The 18,716-nt window shown below is 38.0% G+C and overlaps 5 protein-coding genes and 1 non-coding gene across 9 annotated transcripts; 4 read left to right on the forward strand and 2 right to left on the reverse strand.

The window, feature by feature from the left end:
• Positions 1–71: 71 nt before the first annotated feature.
• On the forward strand, positions 72–3,288 carry LOC100267766 (uncharacterized). 4 transcript variants are annotated; one of them, XM_010665798.3, is made up of 3 exons: positions 72–1,828; positions 1,904–2,216; positions 2,743–3,288. In XM_010665798.3, exons 1-2 carry the CDS (start codon positions 423–425, stop codon positions 2,211–2,213), a joined length of 1,716 nt encoding a protein of 571 aa, XP_010664100.1. In that variant the 5' UTR covers positions 72–422; the 3' UTR covers positions 2,214–2,216; positions 2,743–3,288. The 4 variants fall into 4 exon arrangements, with proteins under 4 accessions (XP_010664100.1, XP_010664101.1, XP_010664102.1 ...); XM_010665799.3 differs by having other exon boundaries at positions 3,023–3,288; XM_010665800.3 differs by having other exon boundaries at positions 2,755–2,934.
• A 2,371-nt stretch (positions 3,289–5,659) lies between these two features.
• LOC100250576 (F-box protein SKIP23) lies at positions 5,660–7,155 on the forward strand. The gene has a single exon (XM_002284759.5). It carries the CDS (start codon positions 5,755–5,757, stop codon positions 6,922–6,924), a length of 1,170 nt encoding a protein of 389 aa, XP_002284795.1. The 5' UTR covers positions 5,660–5,754; the 3' UTR covers positions 6,925–7,155.
• Positions 7,156–9,218: 2,063 nt separating this feature from the next.
• Positions 9,219–10,716, reverse strand: LOC100250620 (uncharacterized). Its single transcript, XM_002285872.5, has 3 exons — positions 10,341–10,716; positions 9,968–10,232; positions 9,219–9,708 (listed from the first exon to the last, which is right to left on the reverse strand). Exons 1-3 carry the CDS (start codon positions 10,471–10,473, stop codon positions 9,489–9,491), a joined length of 618 nt encoding a protein of 205 aa, XP_002285908.1. The 5' UTR covers positions 10,474–10,716; the 3' UTR covers positions 9,219–9,488.
• Positions 10,717–12,799: 2,083 nt separating this feature from the next.
• Positions 12,800–17,876, reverse strand: LOC100260830 (pentatricopeptide repeat-containing protein At5g40410, mitochondrial). The gene is made up of 2 exons (XM_019216227.2): positions 15,363–17,876; positions 12,800–13,218 (listed from the first exon to the last, which is right to left on the reverse strand). Exon 1 carries the CDS (start codon positions 17,456–17,458, stop codon positions 15,545–15,547), a length of 1,914 nt encoding a protein of 637 aa, XP_019071772.1. The 5' UTR covers positions 17,459–17,876; the 3' UTR covers positions 12,800–13,218; positions 15,363–15,544.
• LOC100255757 (uncharacterized) lies at positions 13,990–15,194 on the forward strand. Its single transcript, XM_010666593.3, has 2 exons — positions 13,990–14,053; positions 14,300–15,194. Exons 1-2 carry the CDS (start codon positions 13,990–13,992, stop codon positions 15,013–15,015), a joined length of 780 nt encoding a protein of 259 aa, XP_010664895.1. The 3' UTR covers positions 15,016–15,194.
• Positions 17,698–17,853, forward strand: LOC132253322 (U4 spliceosomal RNA). The gene has a single exon (XR_009465197.1). It is a non-coding gene; the product is annotated as a U4 spliceosomal RNA (small nuclear RNA).
• Positions 17,877–18,716: the final 840 nt, after the last annotated feature.

Genomic DNA, 18,716 nt, shown 5'->3' on the forward strand with positions numbered 1-18,716 from the left:
TCTGCATATCAAGAACTGCATCCCTTTGCTTTCTACTTCACCACAATGTAAAAATTCTCTTTCATTTTCCTCTCTAGCTCCTGACTGGAAACAGCTCTCCTTTTGGGCTTGGAACTGGTTCAGAACAGTGTCTTCCATCCTTAGTCCTTACACTCCTCCATTCATAAACCCGAAATTTAATCTATAGTCTCCCGTGATCAATACAGTCCTCTATAAAACACACGTTTTGGCACAATACTACTACTCTTATGGAAGAAATGATCTGGGCTTGTACGTGTTGGGCCTATTGTACGATGTGGGCTAGCACCAACCAACCCAAAAGGCTATTATGGGATCCACCGGTTTTAGGGTTTTACCAGGGCATAGAGGCGATGCAGTGGCACTCCTGCGATGGATAACTGCAATTCCATCAAGAATTGAACATGGAAATCCAGGAGCCGGACCCCAAAAGACCAAAAATGTCCCAAACCACCACCACCTCCGATGACGAAGACTGTGACACCACCACCGCCACCAAAAAGCCGAGATACAAGCGCCGCAAGATCGCCATCTTCTTCGCATACTGTGGCGTGGGCTACCAAGGCATGCAGAAGAACCCCGGAGCCAAAACCATCGAAGGGGACCTCGAAGAAGCCCTCTTCTTCTCGGGCGCCGTCCCCGAGCAAGACCGCGGACACCCCAAGCGGTTCGACTGGGCTCGGTCCGCTCGAACCGATAAGGGCGTCAGCGCAGTGGGTCAAGTAGTCTCAGGCCGGTTCTACATTGATCCACCCGGCCTAGTCGAGCGCCTGAATTCGAATCTCCCTCCCCAGATTCGGATCTTTGGGTTTAAGCGCGTGACGGCGTCGTTTAATGCCAAGAAATTCTGTGATCGCAGGAGGTATGTGTATCTTATTCCAGTGTTTGCTCTTGATCCCAGTTCGCATCCTGATAGAGAGAGTGTCTTGGCTAGTGTGGGGTCTGAAAATGAGCTTGTTAAGTGCTTGGAGTGTTCTGAGAGAGGTCGTAAAGTCGTAGGTATAATGGGTAAACGCAGTTTCGAATCGAAAGTTTCAGTAGATGATAGGGAAGATGTAGAAGGTGAATCTAAAAACATTGTTCAGTTGGGCATTCCATCGAACGATGAAGCTGCAATCGTGAACTCTGAAGTTCAAGAAGAGATTAAGGCCACTTCAAACAACAATAACATAGATGCTAATAATTCAATTTCTGAAACGATAAAGGAAGAAGCCGCAAAACTGAGCTCTGAAGTTGATGCAGAGATTATCAATGGTGAAAATTCAATTTCTGAACCCGTCAAGGTAGGAGCTGCAATATTAAAATCTGAAGCTAAAGAAGAGAGTATGGCTTCCTCGGACAACAGACATGATGGTAATTCAATCTCTCAACCTATAAAGGAAGGCCGGTGTTTTCAGGACAATGAGACCTCTGAATCGACCCCTGATAGTAGGGCTTCTGCACAAAACGAGCCTGGTGTTTCTCATTCTGAACAGTCTGACAAGGGAGAGAATAAGCTTGAGAAGGGAAGTGGGTTTTGTTATGGCGACAAGGAGAGGGAGAGATTCAATAGAATTCTGGGTCATTATGTTGGAACTCATAACTTCCACAACTTCACCACCAGAATTAAAGCCGAGGATCCCTCTGCCCAACGCTTCATTGTTTCATTTGATGGCAACACCATCGTCACTGTAGAAGGCATCGAATTTGTGAAGTGTGAAGTTGTGGGGCAGAGCTTCATGCTTCATCAGATTCGGAAGATGATTGGTCTTGCAGTAGCAATCATGAGAAACGTTGCCCCTGAGTCCTTGCTAGAAACAGCTCTACTAAAGTGAGTACCATCAATTTTTTATCCTAATCTCGCATTCATCTTTCGATCCTAATTCCTTTGCTAACAAATTTCCAGGGATGTTAACATCAATGTGCCCACGGCCCCTGAAGTTGGCTTATACCTGGACGAGTGTTTCTTCTCGTCCTACAACAAGAAATGGAGAGACAGCCATGAAGAGGTATCCATGAAAGCCTATGCAGAAGAGGCAGAAGAGTTCAAGATGAAGCATGTCTACTCCCATATCGCAGCAACAGAACATAAGGAAGGAGTTGTGGCCCTCTGGCTGCATTCTCTGAACCACCGCAACTACCCCGATTTATGCATTGGGGACAATGGAGCTGCCTCTGATGGGAAAAATGGTGAAGAGGAAACAATGGCCGACTGAATTGTATGTCATCTTAACTGACCTTCCTTTCTATACTTTATGTTTTTGGTTAACTTTCTTTTACATGGTTTTGGAATTTCTAGACGAAATTATAGAGATTTTTCTTTGATCACTAATGCTTATATCTTCTTCCTTTCCTTAAAAATTTGCGGCTGAAGAACCTCTTGCAAATGATGTCTACTGGTGACATGCAAAGTTTCATGAGATATCAAATATATTATGCTTTTTGGCTGTTAATGTCCGCTTGTTAACTCTAAAATTAGGGATGTCTCCAACGTCCCAAGATGAATTTTTTAATGAGAAGTAATTTTTTTTTTTTTTAAAAAAAGAAAATGCATACAGGTTATATTGAGGCAAAACAATGCCCGAATCCTCTTTCTAGACCTGTTCCTAAATTCTCTCTCTCTCTCTCTCTCTCTCTCTCTCTCTCAACCTCTAAAAACCCATAATATTAGAGGTTAGATTAGTCCTGAAAATACTCGGCTTATCACAAGTCCCTCCCTATCAAAACTCACTAACACATTTTCAGGTCTTGCACTAGTGGCTGGAAAGTGGGTACTAGGAAAGGGAGCACTGAAGAAAAATTTTATTTCAGCTTCAATGAATGATAAACTGTTCTATGGTTTTATGGAGGCTGGAAACAGAGAGACATAGCATCTTTGAAACTACTTGCCAGCTCACCAAAAATAACGAACTTATATAACAAACCCTCTTATTAAAATATATGGCTATTTCTAATACTCCTCGTGATGGAGAATGAATATTATTATGAATGCCCATCTTGCTTAATAGAGCCATGAATTGAGCAGGGAAGAGAGGTTTGGTTGACAAGTCTACTACTTGATGTTGAGAAGAGACATGGGGTGTTTTGAGGCAACCATTTTGAATCTTTTCTCTTACAAGGTGACAATCGATCTTTATGTGCTTAGTTGCTCGTGATACACCTTATTAGTTGTTATATGTAAAGCAACTTGATTATCACAAAACAAAACTACTGGATTTGGGTGATCAATATGTAGATCTTTGAGGTTACATTGGCCATGGACCTGTATTCAACTTCTGCTGATGATCTTGATACGGTGTGTTGTTTCTTTGATTTCTAAGAACCTAAAGAATCTCCAGTAAAAACGTAGAAACCACTAATAGATTTTTTTTGTATCCCGACAAGCACTCCAATTTGAATCTGCATATGCTTTTAATTCAACCAACGAGGAAGAGGAAAGAAAAGACCTTGTCCAACTGTGGTCTTGATGTACTGAAGCACTCTATGAACTGCTTGCAAGTGGGGAACCCTCGGTTTTGCAAGAAACTGACTTAGGCGATTTACTGCAAAAGACAAATCTGGTCTCGTGATAGTGAGATACAAAAGTTTCCCATTCATTCGTCTATATTCTGATGGAGCAACAAGTGGCACTCTCTCATCCTGTGAGAGCTTAACATTGGGGTCCATAGGCGTTTTTCTGGTCTTACAGCCAAGATATCCTGTATCAAATAGAAACCGTAATGCATAATGTCTTTGATTTAGGGAAATTCCCTTTGTGGACCAAGCAACTTAAAGCCCCAAAAAATATTTCTGATTCCCCAAATCTTTAAGATTAAAATGACTATTAAGAAAGCCTTTGAGATCTTCCACATACTTTGAATTATTGCTTAAAATCTTCAACAAGTAGAACATTTCAGAATTTGGAGAACCACTGTCGTGATGCCAGCTTAAGCCCATAGAGTGATTTGTGAAGTTTGTAACATTTGCTAACAATATGACCTTGTAAACCACACGGAGAACAAAGAGGGCGACCACGCTTGGGTTTGGGAGTGAAATTGATTGCAGAGGCAATAGCAGAAGAAAGAGAAGCTGATTCATCGACCCCCTGAATGTTCTGAAGAAGAAAATATCCCAAGATTAATAGTTTGTTGTCGTTCTTCTTGGACGACTAGCGCAAAAACCTTGGTAATTGGAGGTAGAGGATCCATTATCAAAATCCGAGTACGATTTTAAGCATAGGACTCATTGAGACTTATAAAAAATTGCATAACGCTCTTGTTGTTAGTAATCCTTCCAGGGCCTCATTGTGCCACAGTGACAAACAGGTACCAACTGAAAATCCTTGAGCTCATCGTAAAGGATTTTGAGTTAAGTATAGTATGTATTGACATCAAGAGCCCTTGATGAAGAGCAGCAAGGTATTTCTTAATCTGAAAAACGCAAGAACCATTTCTTTGATGAAATCGATCATGAAGATCGCTCTAAATCTCGTACGTAGTATTAATGTAGAGAAGACTATTTACAATTTCTCTGGTAACAACATTAAGAATCCAAGATATTACCATACTATTGAGTCCAGACGCTGCTGGGTGAGGAATGCTACCATTGACAAAACCAATCTTGTTCTTTGGAGTGAGGGCCATAAGCATGGATCAACTCCAAGTGTTGTAGTTACAGCCCGTCAAGTGATGAGAAACCAAAACGAGACCTGAGTGACCTCCGTTGTGGAGGAAGAAAGGACTATTGGAATCTTCCATAAGTGGTGGAGCAACGAGTCCAGTGATCGCAGTTCGCACGATTATTGTGACCACCGTAGGAGAGCAGAGCAAATATGCTCGGATACCATATTAGGAAAGGTTTATTTCAGCTTCAATGAATGATAAACTCTTCAACATTTTTACGAAGGCTAGAAACAAAGAAACAAAGCATCTTTGTAACTACTTGCCAACTCACCAAAAATAACAAACCCTCTTATTAAAATATATAGCCATTTCTAGTAGTGGAAACTTTATACAACCATGACGATTCATTTGATAATTCTGCTCTATTAAATTATTAATTTTTGCAGCAAATTTTATTTAAGAATAAAAAGCTTTCATCTCAAGATGCTTATTTAAACCATTTTGACTCGCGCCACACCTCTAAAGAATATTTTAAAATTTAAAAATTATTTTCACTTTATAAAAACTTATCATCTAAATCATTGACTTCATTAAAAAGAATAAATTCAACGACATCTTCCTCTGTTTGCACTCTTTAATTTATTTTTTAAATAAAAAGAGTATTCGAAATCCTTATAATGCTCTCAAATGTTTTTTATTGTTATTTTTAATAATTTATCTATTGATTCAACATAACAAAAAAAAAAAGTTTTTAAATTTAGGGGCAAATTTATAATAAAAAAGGTTTTTAAGAATTTATTTTTAAAATATGTTATTTTTTAAAATAAAATTGAAGTATTTTAAATATTTTTATAAAGTATTTTAAGTAACAAGTGAAAATATGAATAATGTTTCATTGGTCATTTATATATATTTGAATTTTGAAATATAATTTTATTTTTAAAATGTAATTTATAATTATTTCTAAAAACTATTTTTAAAGAACTATTTTGCCAAAAGGAAATTGAAAACTGGCCTATATTTTTATGATTAATAACTTACAAATGCAAAACATTTATACCTGTAAATATATATTCTCCGCCTAAAGCATTGGGGGCTCAGGGCCATCTGGCAAGTGGCAACTATTTCCGGTCTCCTGAACCAAACGGAAACAGGCATGGCGGACTGGTCTCAACTCCACCCCGAGCTCCTAGACTTCATTGCCAAAAAGTTTAAAATCTACACGGACTATGTCCGCTTCCGAGCCGTGTGCCACAACTGGCGAGCCTCTGTCCCCAAAACGCCGCACCACCTCCCCACTCAACTCCCATGGCTCATGCTTCCTCAATCCCAACCTCACCACACTCACCGCCCCTTCTTCAGCCTCTCCCTCAACAAATTCCACTTCCTCCAACTTCCTGAAGCGTCCCACCGCCGTCGCCGCCGCGGCTCCTCCCACGGTTGGCTTCTTATTCTCGACGAAGCTCCTGAAATCTTTCTCCTCAACCCTCTCACCAGGTCCAAGGTCCATCTCCCTCCTCTCTCCACTTTTCCGAATGTTGTCCGCTTCAACTTCGCCGACGTCGGCCGCGAGTACGCTCTCCGGACCTCGTCCGGCGATGTCTACACTCGGAGTCTCAAAAAGATGAGAGATTCGTTTATCAAGAAAACGATTCTCTCGTCGAGTCCTGCCAATGGTTCCGATTTCATCGCAGTCGTTATTCTAAATCAAACCGGCGATTTGGCCCTTTGTAGGAAAAGTGACGATTCTTGGACTTTTTTGGAGGATGCACAGTCGTATGCTGAGGATGTTATATTCCATAGAGGATTGTTCTATGCTGTGAATAAGTACGGATCGATTGCTGTGTGTGATGTGAGCGGTTCGTCTCCTAGGGTTTCGATAATTGAAATGCCGCAGCAATTTGGTGGGGATTTGCAGTATTTGGTCGAATCGGGGGAGGAACTGTTGTTGGTTACTAGGTATCTAGATCTTACATATGATGTTGAGCCTGATCAGACTAGTCTGATCTATAGAACAACGCGGTTCCAAGTTTGTAGGCTAGATTTGAAAGCCCCAAGGTGGGAGGTGGTGAGCAGCCTGGGCGATCGGGCATTGTTTCTAGGGGAAAATTTGTCATTGTCTTTGTCATCTGTGGATTTTCCGGGATGTAAAGGGAATTGCATCTATTATACGGATGATTATTCTGAGGATAATTATGATGGCATTGGTGGTGAACAGGATTTAGGCATTTTCAACTTAGAAGATGGCAGCATCGAACCATTACCATGTTCACATTTTCGGATACGCTGGCCTCCACCACTCTGGGTTACGCCCAATCCATGTTGAATTGGGGTTATCTTGGTTGTAACTTGTAAGTACAATTGTTCATATTCTGTATCTATGCCGAATTTGTATATTCTTGTCATCGTAGTAATCATATCTCACAGCTGATAAGCTACTGGTAATATGGTGGTGATAATGATTGCTAGGATTTGCTCATTGTTCAATGATACTATAGTAATATGGTATGAATATTTATAATGGTAAAGGAATTCAAGAAATATGATTGGACCTGAATACTTTGAGGCAATTTGAAATTTTTTTAGGTATTCTTACACTAAGTATTATTATACATAACAATTTTGGAGGCCATGTGAAAGGCAGTCATTTTGAGGTAACTCGGGCAAGGCATCAAGAGCTGTAGCTGTGAGACTTGATCTTCATAATTCAAATCTTCATTGAAAACAAGAAAATCAACATTTTGAGTAGTGTATAAAGGGGTATTCACATAGTTGGTCCTTCTTGAACTGCTCCTTTCCAGGATGCACATCATACTTCCAATCCACATTTATGCTTGATCTTCCATGGAAGTTCAATTGTTGACACTGATGTTTCCTTAATGTTGAAGCGTAGTTTTCTTCTTTTCGTTATTTTAGTTAAGTTGCAGATTGTTATAAACGGTGTATTTGCTGAGCATTTTAGTTCTGCATCCACTTCTTTATTCAAAGTAAGAAGCCCCCAAGTGGAATTTGTTACCTCTGATGATTGGGTCCCAACTATATATCATTGGTTTCCAGACCAACGTTAGAAGTAGTACTGTTAATGATATGCCCCTCACAACAAAATCTTTGATCAAACTCTATTTCTGATATCATGTGTGGTCATTTTTGTTGTTCTTTTTTGTCCCTCTTCATTTTTCAGCTTCAGTGTTGTACTTTCTCCAAGTGCCTCACTTATTTTGAGTTTGTATCATCGATTAAGATTATGTAGTTTTGATGTCGTAATAAATGTATTTGGATTGTATAAACATGCTAAACTTGTTGAATTGGATTCTTTAAGACCTCTTGAGTTGCGCTATCATTTACTACACCTTCATGGTTTGAAGTTCTAATACTTTTCTCCAAAAGGAACATTTCCTTTAACTATATCAGCTATAATAATATTTCCCAAGTGTCTTTCCAATACACAGGCAAGTTTCAAATGTTGCATGGTAGAAATGAAGGTAGTGTGTTTGTCTGAGAACTTGCATTCAATTTGTTTTTATTGAAAGGGTATGTTTTGCTTAAATGAATATAAATGGGTTGAGGGGATGGTGATCTTTCAATCTCAATGGAGTTCTTAGTCTTTTCAATGCTTAGATGGTTTGGTTAGTGCCTTTACACTTTACAGTATTAAGACTTTCTATGTTGCTTTGTGGGGAGAAATGGAGATGGGCGAGGGATTTTCTATATAGCTGTGTGGAGAGAAATGGGGAAGTCAGGCAACAGATAGCCTATGATCTGTTCTTTTCTAAAGCTAAGCTGAAGCTTGCGATACAAGATATACCTTGATTCTTGAATGGTTGCCTTCAGATGTCCGCCTTTTTTTGTCCTGAACCTGTGATGAAAAGGAAGACGACTTAAAAGAGATCTGATTCTTTGGAATATGGAAGATGTATAGGAAAATTTTAATATTGAATTCAATCTGCCTTGTTGGAAAAAAAGAGATGCAATTTCCCTTTTTTTTACACAAACCTTTCATCCCGCGACTTATCTTCTTCCTCACTCCTTGCTTGATTCTATTAGAAACCGAGAGCAAGGTCTGACCTCCCTGATGAAGCTACCCTTGGTTGATACTTTCACGGGATCCGCCTCAGCACTGGCTTGAAGAGAAGAGTTTCCTGTGTCTAGAAATTTTCATCCTTAAAAGTATTAAAAATGGTAAAAATACTTCCTAAAACGCACTTTTAGACTAGTGGGGAAAGTCAATATATTGATACCTAGTGTAATAAGGATCCAATTGGAGGACAGGTGCCTTAATTCACGCCAAATTTTTCCCTAGATTCAGATACATGTTTCTGCACTGCCTGATTTAGATAATCAGATTTGAGATGTCTTCGTTGTTAGAAACTCGATTATTATCCATGCTTCGATTCGAATTAACAGCAACTGGTGGAGCTCAAGTTATGGTTTGGTTTAGATGGCTTTTACTGGGCTAAAACTTGCAGGCCTCTAGGTAGAGCTTTATTTCCTCGCTGCGAGCCCATCTTTAACGTTGTTTCAGGGCAAGATTCTTTTTAGTGGGCCAACTCATTACCTGAGTAGCAGGCCTTTTCTCCAGAATATACGTGTCATAAATTTTGAAACTCAACAAAAATTCCGAGAGCCAAAACTCTAGTGTATAAAGCTCCATCCAAAGGATGAAAAAGTACTTATTCACATCTCCTTAAAAAGGGGGAAAATGCAAATCGGACCCCAGAATCACTCCATTTGACTTTTACTGTACACATACTTTAAATTGATTTAAGTTCTACCGTTTTCACAGTGCTCAACAACTAACTTCACAACCACCTGGTATTCTATTTACAGTATTACGAAGAACAAAGAGGACATTTGGTATCTAAAACCCTCGTAAATCATCCCTTTGCTTTGCTATGCTATGCACCTCATTGAGTACATTCCCACCGGCGAATCATGCGTTGGTGAAGCGTAGGTTCTGGGGTGATCACTCTCCAAACCGTAGTCCATCAACGGACGGTCTTCCAGTTCCTCATCGTGATCCAATACAAACTCAGGTATCTCGAGTCCGTTCCTCCTTACATGGCTCCACAGAAACTCAAGCCTGTTCACGTATTGAAGCTTCTGGTATAACCTACACGGTGCGCAGAGCAAAGTGTTAGTACCAGAAATCAATTAAACTAATTTAATTAGTTGGTAATAATATATGTTTTCAGAATAATCAAGATAATGATATCGTTTCGTTTTAACTCCGCGGATCTTGAATCTTTTTCTAAAAATATACGTCCACTAGAGAAGTTGAAAGCCTCCGTGACCACGGCACTCAAGTGCGCAGTTTAGCATAGGTGAGTGTAAAGTGCGCCGGGTATGGCGAGAGAGAGTATCTTTCTTACCCTCCGTTAAATAGAAAACGACCAAAGGTGGCGAAGAAGAGCCTGGCCTGCAGACCGGGGTGTAGGAAGTAAACCGCCTCGATGTGATCTTTAACATTGATCGGAATGGCCTCGTAGATCGACCGGAGGACCGAGATTCCAGGAAAGTTATCGCTCCTCTGAACACCTGTATGCACATACACCACAGAGAACGGCTTCTCTCCCAGCTGAGAGAAAATCTTCTCCTCCAAATACTTTTTCAACACCTCAACACTTATAACCCGAGCTGATCACACAAAACCACAAACAACTCAATTCAACATCAACACCAAGATCAAAATCCACAAACCCTAACTACAACGAGCATAACCCAAAGAAAGAGACCGTCACTCACCGGGAAAGTACTTTCCGATGATAACAAGAACCTTCCGACCGTGTCTATCCGTACCTTGGATCTTGAAGATCTGAAGCTTCTCCATCAGTTGTTCTTGATCGATATGAGACAGGCCAGAAGCAGAAGAACTCATGGCTAAACCAAAGGTCCTAAACCTCAACCTCTTTTCAATAGTTTAATTGTTACTACTTACGAGCGCCAATAAAGAAAACAAAACAAAAACAGTTCGCCCGAGTTTTGGTCGTTGTAACTTGCAAAAAGCAAAGACTCCGTCGGCGGACTCCCCCACATACATTTATATATATATATATATATATTATAGAGAGAGAAACTAGAGAGGGGTGCGGGAGTTATCCGATTGAAATATGAAAAACTGAGATTGAAATGGAGCGGGCGGTTTGAAGGAATATTCTCAAGCATCTTCCCCTTATTTGGACTGTTAACTCCGTTATCTTCTGACACGTGTGCTTATCCCACACGTTTAGGCACTATCTAAACAGGGGTTTTGTGCGACTGTCTCCATTCTTCCTTCTCTATGGACGCAGGAAATACATCGATGTTTATTTCCTTCTTTTTCATTTTTTTGTTTTTACCAAATCAATCATCCATAAAAACCAAAATTTTAAAAATTATTTATATTATGAAAACAAATAGGAAATAGTATAATTTATACGAATTTTCTGGATCAGACAAAATCACTTGAAATTTTTTTTAACGTTATTATTAAAGGTAACGTACGCCGTGGATGAACGAAGCTTCCGAAGTCATCCATCAAATAAAAGTCCAACAAGTGGGCCAATCTGTTTTGTTACATCCGTAGAAATAATTACAGAATTCCAATCCTTCTCCCATTCGAAACCGAAGAAAAAGTTGAAGTGTGGGCCACCGTCTGGGGACAACACATGACGAGGTAGGGTTTATCTAGACTTTACTAATTAACAATACTATTTTGAAACCAAAATGCTAATAAAAGCTCGTCCGACGCTGACAGGTGGTGGTTTTATGATTACGTCTTTATGAAGAAAACGATAAAATAGTTCACCATCAAAATTAGTATCGAGGTGATGGAGGGGTTGAATCATATGTGATACACTGACAGGGAACTCTCACAAATATCTTCACTTATTTTAATCTTAATTTAAGTCATTTTCCTTATCTTCAATTTTTAAAATTCAAGATGATTTGGTATAATATTTTCTTTTTAATATAAAAAAATGGAATTTCCATATCAGTATTTGGTCTTGTTCAATTTGCACTTGTATAATGAAATTTCAAAATGCAAAAAATAATAATAATAATAATAATTATGGACTTTTAAATATATAATTTGACTTACAAATAATTAGAAGGTGTATTGCTTATATAAGTTTTATGAATATTAAAATATTTTTATAGTAATTATAAGAAGTATTTTTAATATTTAAATGATGGAAAATTTTTAAATATTATAAAAAATAGAAATATTTTTTAAAATCATTATTAAAACCACTTTTAATTTAATTTTTTTATGCTCCGGATCTTGGAAGGGAATTTTATGCTCCGTTTTCAACATTCTATTGAGTTTTCTCCTTGTACTAGTATTGTTAAAGCATAGTCTTCAAATGCACAAGCCCCACCTCACACCCAAAAGTCTTATCGGACTGGTAACACACGTTACACGTTTGAGCCAAGTGAAATATGATAAATATGTATATTCAAAATTCAATTTAAATAATATAAATTTTATTATTTAAAATATTTTTAAAAATTTTAACAGAAAATTAAATTATATAAATTTCAATATCTAATTAAAAATATTAAAAATTTAAAATTAAATGAGCGAGACACACCTGTGCCATAGACACAAGGCTTAACAAGCCCGGGAATAGGAATGATTGAATCTTACCCTTTAACAATTGTATTAAATCTTGGTTAGTCCCTTTACGTGCTATATATTAAGTATTAGGTCTTGCTTAAACCAATGTTTGGTAAATTAATTTAATAATTTAAAGTGAATAAATAATTTAATTTAAATTATAAAATAAATTAAATATGTTTAATAAAATAATTTAATAATATTACTTAAAATAAAAAATAACTTTAAATAAAAAAAAATTAATTTATTATAAAATTTATATTTATATTTTATTTTTTTATCATAATTTTCTCAAAAATCACTTTTACTATTCTACGAACTATATTGTTACTTGATATCCTTTACCTTAATTATAATTTATGAGGATAAATATATCAATTTGATTACTTGAAATAAATTTTAAGTTAATTTTATTAAATAAATTTAATACTTAATATAAAAATAAATAATGAATTTTAAGTTAATAATTTAATGATTATGAGAAGTTCTTTTTTCAGAATCAATGAAAATTTTGAAAAAAAAAAATTACTTTTCAATAAATTCTAATTTGATTTATATTTAAAATTATTTTATATTTAATAAAAATACTAATATTATCTTTTAAAAATAATAGAAATAGATAAATTATATATATATATATATATATAAAGAATAGCTGTTCCAATACGAAACTATAAAAAAACAAATACAAAAGAACTCGAGGGTTAAGAGTCTTATAGACGATGATGAAGGTTGGGGTATGGACGAACTCAAAAAGAAGACCTCACCAATTGTAGGCTTGTAGCAGAGGAAGTGCCCACTCCCGTTCCCAATTCAAAACCAAACAGTGAAGATATACGATAGTCAACAGCCATCAGCCATCAACACAAAAACCAGGGGCTGCATCCAGGAAATCAGAAGGATCCCTCTGACAATGCCTTGGGGACCCAAAAGAGAAATTAATAATAAAACACGACTGACCAATGGAATGCTCACCTTTCTTGGATTCTCTTTCTTTGAAGCTTCCTGCATTGGGTTATTCATCTGCATAGGAAAACATATTAGATTTTGGCCCTGGGACAGTCTATCAAAATTTGTATTATCTTGAAATTTCTTTATCAATTTTAACAAATCCTACTCAATTTCTACATAGAGATGTGATTTCAAATTTCAATCATAAGATTAAGATGAACTTTGCTTTTGTATCTGAAGTTTAAATAGATTTGAATTTAAATGAAATTTGAATAGAAGTTGATGAAAATGTGTCTTTCAGACTATAGATTTAAAGAAAAAGTTAAATTTTTTGCTTTTTGTATTAAGCCAAAAAAAAAAAAACTCACATAAGCGATGCAAAATCATTTTAAGTCTATTAAGATTAACAAAAATACAAACCTAATCAAAGTGAATATCGAATTGAGACAACAAAACAAACAGAAGTGATTAAACAAATGAATATAATGGTCATCATTTTAAACTGTTTGGCAGGCAAGAAAATCGATATAGGCTTATGCAAAGTGGAATCTTATGATTTGGTCATTATTCAGTGGTCAAAATGTTGGATGACTTTTGATAATTACATACACAGGCTAAAAAAATGAAGATCAGATGGATTGAATTCCAATTGAAGCCAATGCGATGATCACTTTCTTCTTAAAGGTTTCAGGTCACAAGTGGATCTGGGCAGTTTTCTAAACCAAGATAACTATTTCTATAGTCAAAGGAAGGGGAGAAAGACAGAACACCGTCAATATTCATGTCTCTGACGACCAGATTTGGGATTTCTATGGTTTTTTGGATGACATTAACACACCAAAAATGTCATTGGTTTATAGGACCTGTCATTGGTTTATAGATTGCAGGCTCTGCAAGCCTTATTGTTGTAAGATATGCCCTTCTCACTTTAATTTCATGGGGTAGTAAGTAGTATTGAACCCAAAGTCATTGGTTCCCTAGTGACCACTGGATACTACATGGCAAAGGAGTGATTTTATGCATCTTTCATTTCCTTTTTAGTTCCCCTTTTCAATTCTTTTCTTGATTGTTTGAGCTAATAGATTGATACAAGTGTTAATCATTGTTGGTGTTGTTCGCTTGTTTTGCTTTTCTCTGTTGTGCTGCAAATCAGCTTGTGACAGGCCAGGAGCAGTGTGTCAAGATCCACGGCTCATTGGAGGTGATGGGCTCATGTTTTATTTTCATGGCAAAAAGGACAAGGACTTTTGCTTGGTGTCTGATCCTACAGTTCACATAAATGCTCATTTTATTGGCAAGAGTGGCAAGAAGGGACGAGATTTCACTTGGGTCCAATCTATTGGGGTCTTGTTTGGTTCCCATCAGTTATATATTGGTGCAAAGAAAGTTTCCAAATGGCATGAATCAGTTGACAATATGCTGATCCAATTGAATGGAGAAGAGATCATGGTACCAGCCGGAATGAGCAAAAGATGGAGGTCACCAGTTTCAGGGTTGAAGATCCAAGGTATAGCTGAGACAAACAAGGTGAAGGTTGCAGTGGAAGGGCTGGTGGAAATAGAAGCACGTGTGGTTCCAATTTCTTCAGAGGAATCAAGGGTGCATGGATATGACATCACAGAAGATGATTGCTTTGCACATTTAGAGCTCAATTTCAAGTTTCACACTCTAAGCAAGAGGGTGGATGGAGTCTTGGGGCAGACCTACAGATCAAGTTACAGAAGCCGAGTAAAATTGGCAGCTGCCATGCCAATCATGGGAGGGGCAGATAAGTTTAACACTTCGCATCTGTTTGCAACAGATTGTGCAGTTTCTAACTTTGGATTGAAAAAAGGTATAGCTGAGGGTGGAGAGCCACTGACTACTTAGTGTAGAAGTGGAAAGGCAGAAAGGATTAATCTGCAGAAGGTAACAAGGTCAAAGGAAAGAATCAAGCACCTTGCAGTAATAAAATCAAATCTAACGGTGAGCTTCTAATGAATTTAAGAAATTTATCTCTATGGGGAAACATTTCTTGTATGACGTCTTTAAGAAACATTTTCTTTTCTTTTTTTGGGTTCAACAGTGGAAAAAATTGAAGGTGCTGCCTGTTTAAAAGAAAGTTCATCGCTTTCCCTATTAATTTTATAGACAGGTGTTAAGCATAGGCACCAAGGTTTCATGAGCCAAAGGAGTATGCAAACAGTGGCTTACACTAATAATAAGAGAATACTTGCCTTGACAATGGGACGACCAGCCAACCCTTTCCTGGATACGGCTGGCAAACTGTCATTTGATTTGCCAGCGTTCATTTCCATGCACTGAATGGTCAGTTGTAAGCCCCCAAGGGATTTTTCCACTTGTCTTTTTCCCTGAAGAAGCACTATACTTCACACAAATCAGTGTGAACAATTGGGGATCACCAATAATCCCTACATGAACATAATCCATCAGCAAAATGGTGAAACCGCTTTGAATCACGAATAATGATGGTACGCTTCTCAAGCAATGATGCAAACTTTGCAGTGCTGTGACAGTCACCACAGATTCTAAGATTCTTAGTTATAATTAGTGGCACACCAGAACCAGTCACCAAAAGACCAAATGCAATCGCCAATTTCTCACTGTGCTTATTGATCATATCCACTTTGACCTCCTCATCAATGTCATGTAGAACGAACTCTGTTTTAGGTGCACATCCAGCCTCCCGAATTTTCCTGATAAGTTCTTCCAGCTTGGTATGTATCTCGTCTGACCTGGGGTGTAATTGATCACCAACTACAAAGCGATGGATCTTGTTCCCATGCTCAATAAAACTGCATCCAGGATTTCTTGTAAGCCTCCTCTCCTTCATTAAAGCTCTCACCTTAGAAGCATCTCTCCATAGACCAGCCGCAGAGTATATATTTGATAACATAATATAGTTTCTATGGTCTGATGGGTCTAGAGATAACAATTGCTCCGCAACTTCCTTACCAAGTTCAACATTACCATATACCCTACAAGCACCAAGAAGAGCACCCCATACACCAGAACTAGGCTCCATTGGCATGCTCTTAATCAGCTCATAAGCATCTTCCAAACGTCCTGAGCGACCTAGAAGGTCAACCATGCATGAATAGTGATCTAACCGAGGCTCAACCCTGTAAACTTCAGACATAATCTCAAAATATTTCTTCCCCTCCTCAACAAGCCCTGAATGGCTGCAAGCACTTAACAAATGAGTGAATGTTACATGATCAACCTCCACACCTTCCTTGACCATGAGATCAAAGAGCTTAATTGCTTCTCTGCCACATGCATGCACAGCATAGCCTGCAAGCATGGCAGTCCAAGCTATTCTGTCCCGATCTTTTATCTCTTCAAAAATGTCCTCTGAAGCATTTAACCTCCCCAACTTTGCATACAAATTTAGAAGTGCAGTTGCAATGATGATATCCGCATTAAAACCACATCTATGGATATACGCATGAATGGACTCTGCTTGTCTTCCTAGACCTGTATCTGTGCAAGCCCGAAGCAAGGCAACCATAGTGGCTTGATCGGGATTGATACCAGCCCTTTTCATCAAATTAAACAAATCCATCCCTTTCTCCGCATACCCATTATGATTATGAATCACAACCATTGAATTCCAGGACACTAAACTCCTCACAGGCATTTCCTCAAACAATTGACTAGCCGCATCTAAAAAACCTAACTTCCCATACATGTTAATGAGAGAATTAACTACCTTAGCCTTCCCCGACATCCCCAGTTTGACTACAACCCCATGAAGGGATTTCCCTTCATCTAGGGCTCCCATATCAGCACAAGCTGAGACTACAGATAAAAGGGTCACCTCATTGGGTTGCCTACCACTCTCTGTTCTCATCCTACAAAACGCATTCAAGCACGCACCCAAATACCCCCTTCCCGAAAGCCCCGACATCAACGAATTCCAGGAGACCAAGTCTTTGTTAGGCATTTCATCAAAGAGCCTCTGTGCATCCTCATCATAGCCCAATTTGAAATACATTGACACCAAACGGTCACCAATGAAACCATCACTGTAATTCAAAGATTTGATCACTCGAGCATGAATTGCGGAGCAATAGGATACGGACGTGCAAGAGCTTATAGCGAAAACGAGAGATTGAACAATTGAATATACCTGAAATGGGGGAGAGAGTTGAAAGAGATTGGCATTGCAAATTCTTCTTTTGCTGATGAAGAATTTGCACAGAAGAAAAGGGTATTTCTGTATGTGCGCGAATTTTTTGAAACTGATGAAACAATGGACGAAGAGAGAGTGTAACGAAAGTGATGAACGAGAAGGAACTGACACTATCATATTCCATCATTAACACTATGAACCCGGAAAATGGATACCAACAACGATGAATTGTGAAGCTTCCCTAAAAATACAGCAACCTTTGTTCGTGTTGAATCGTTTGAACTGTTTGGGAATGAGGTCAGTGTGCCGAAACGCGAAGGAGCGATTGTGGGAAATGCTAGTCCCACATCGAACGGGAGAGACGATGGAATTCCAAGGGACAGCTATAAAATAAAATAAGTTAGTACTTACGTAGTATCTTTGCGCTTGGGGCAATGACGCAGCTAGTGAGGTAATAACCGAGGCGCGTCAATTGCTGGTTGAAAACTATTTCCAAACCCCCTCTTTGGCCTGGGTTTGGCTCAGGCCACTGAGAATTTCTGGAAGGGCTCCCTCTAATCCAGGGAAAAGCCCTCAAATCCCTAGTTCAAATTTTGTCAGGTTATTAGTACTTCTCATGATGCCTATAATATGATACTGTATGTTTTGGGTTCTAGATTGGGGTAGAAGGGGGATCGTAGATGATCAATTTCGGGTCTTAGGCTATTTTTGTCGGTGGCCTATGGGCTCTGGATCAGAAGCTTACCCTTGGTTATTTTGGGGCTGGGCTCGGCTTAAGTTTCTTTGAAGTTTGAGAACCCAGCTCAATTGACAATCGCGACCCCAATAAAGATACCAGCACAGCGGTCCATTTGGACTGGACCAGCCCAATGAACGTTACCGCATACGACAACCGCTGTCTTGTGAATAAGCCAGTAGTGTATAGAAGTTTCCAATGCCTGGCATCGTATCCCGTGCAACTCCCACAGTTGAACACGTGGCGTTTGCATGCTGGTGCAGGTTTATCCGATCTCAAACTCTCGGGATATGAATTTTGATAGCAAATATGACAATTAAAATTAATTTAATTTTTTTGTATTTTCAACTTTTTATTCTATATTCTAAAATAATTTTTTTTAAAAAAAAAAACTTCATGAAAATTGTCTTCTGGTTATTTTTAAAATTATTTTCTCACTTTTTCCCCCTTAAATAACCCTATAATTCCAATATCCACAAAATGGAAAAATAAAAAATGTTATATGAAACAATTTAAATGTTGTTTCTCCAAATAAAATTAATAGCAAATTAATTCATGGTGGGTTTGTCATGATTGCAAATAAAATTTCTTATTTTTTAGAACAATTTATGATTTATAATCCTATTAATTTTAATTCATTTCAAAAATTTTAAACCCGCAAAAGATATCCCAACATTTAGGATAACAAATTTTCTAATA

The sequence above is a fragment of the Vitis vinifera genome, chromosome 18, assembly GCF_030704535.1.
Source record: "Vitis vinifera cultivar Pinot Noir 40024 chromosome 18, ASM3070453v1".
Lineage (NCBI taxonomy): Eukaryota > Viridiplantae > Streptophyta > Magnoliopsida > Vitales > Vitaceae > Vitis > Vitis vinifera.

Bases quoted from the DNA above. Each gene is read 5' to 3' on its own strand.
- LOC100250620 (XM_002285872.5), bottom strand. From the start codon at position 10,473: ATGAGTTCTTCTGCTTCTGGCCTGTCTCATATCGATCAAGAACAACTG. The intron at 10,233-10,340 runs GTGAGTGACGGT...TTGTGTGATCAG, and splicing joins CATCGGAAAGTACTTTCCCG to CTCGGGTTATAAGTGTTGAG. The intron at 9,709-9,967 runs GTAAGAAAGATA...CGCACCGTGTAG, and splicing joins CGTTTTCTATTTAACGGAGG to GTTATACCAGAAGCTTCAAT.
- LOC100250576 (XM_002284759.5), top strand. From the start codon at position 5,755: ATGGCGGACTGGTCTCAACTCCACCCCGAGCTCCTAGACTTCATTGCC.
- LOC100267766 (XM_010665798.3), top strand. From the start codon at position 423: ATGGAAATCCAGGAGCCGGACCCCAAAAGACCAAAAATGTCCCAAACC. The intron at 1,829-1,903 runs GTGAGTACCATC...ACAAATTTCCAG, and splicing joins CTAGAAACAGCTCTACTAAA to GGATGTTAACATCAATGTGC.
- LOC100260830 (XM_019216227.2), bottom strand. From the start codon at position 17,458: ATGATAGTGTCAGTTCCTTCTCGTTCATCACTTTCGTTACACTCTCTC.
- LOC100255757 (XM_010666593.3), top strand. From the start codon at position 13,990: ATGTCATTGGTTTATAGGACCTGTCATTGGTTTATAGATTGCAGGCTC. The intron at 14,054-14,299 runs GTAAGATATGCC...GCTGCAAATCAG, and splicing joins GCTCTGCAAGCCTTATTGTT to CTTGTGACAGGCCAGGAGCA.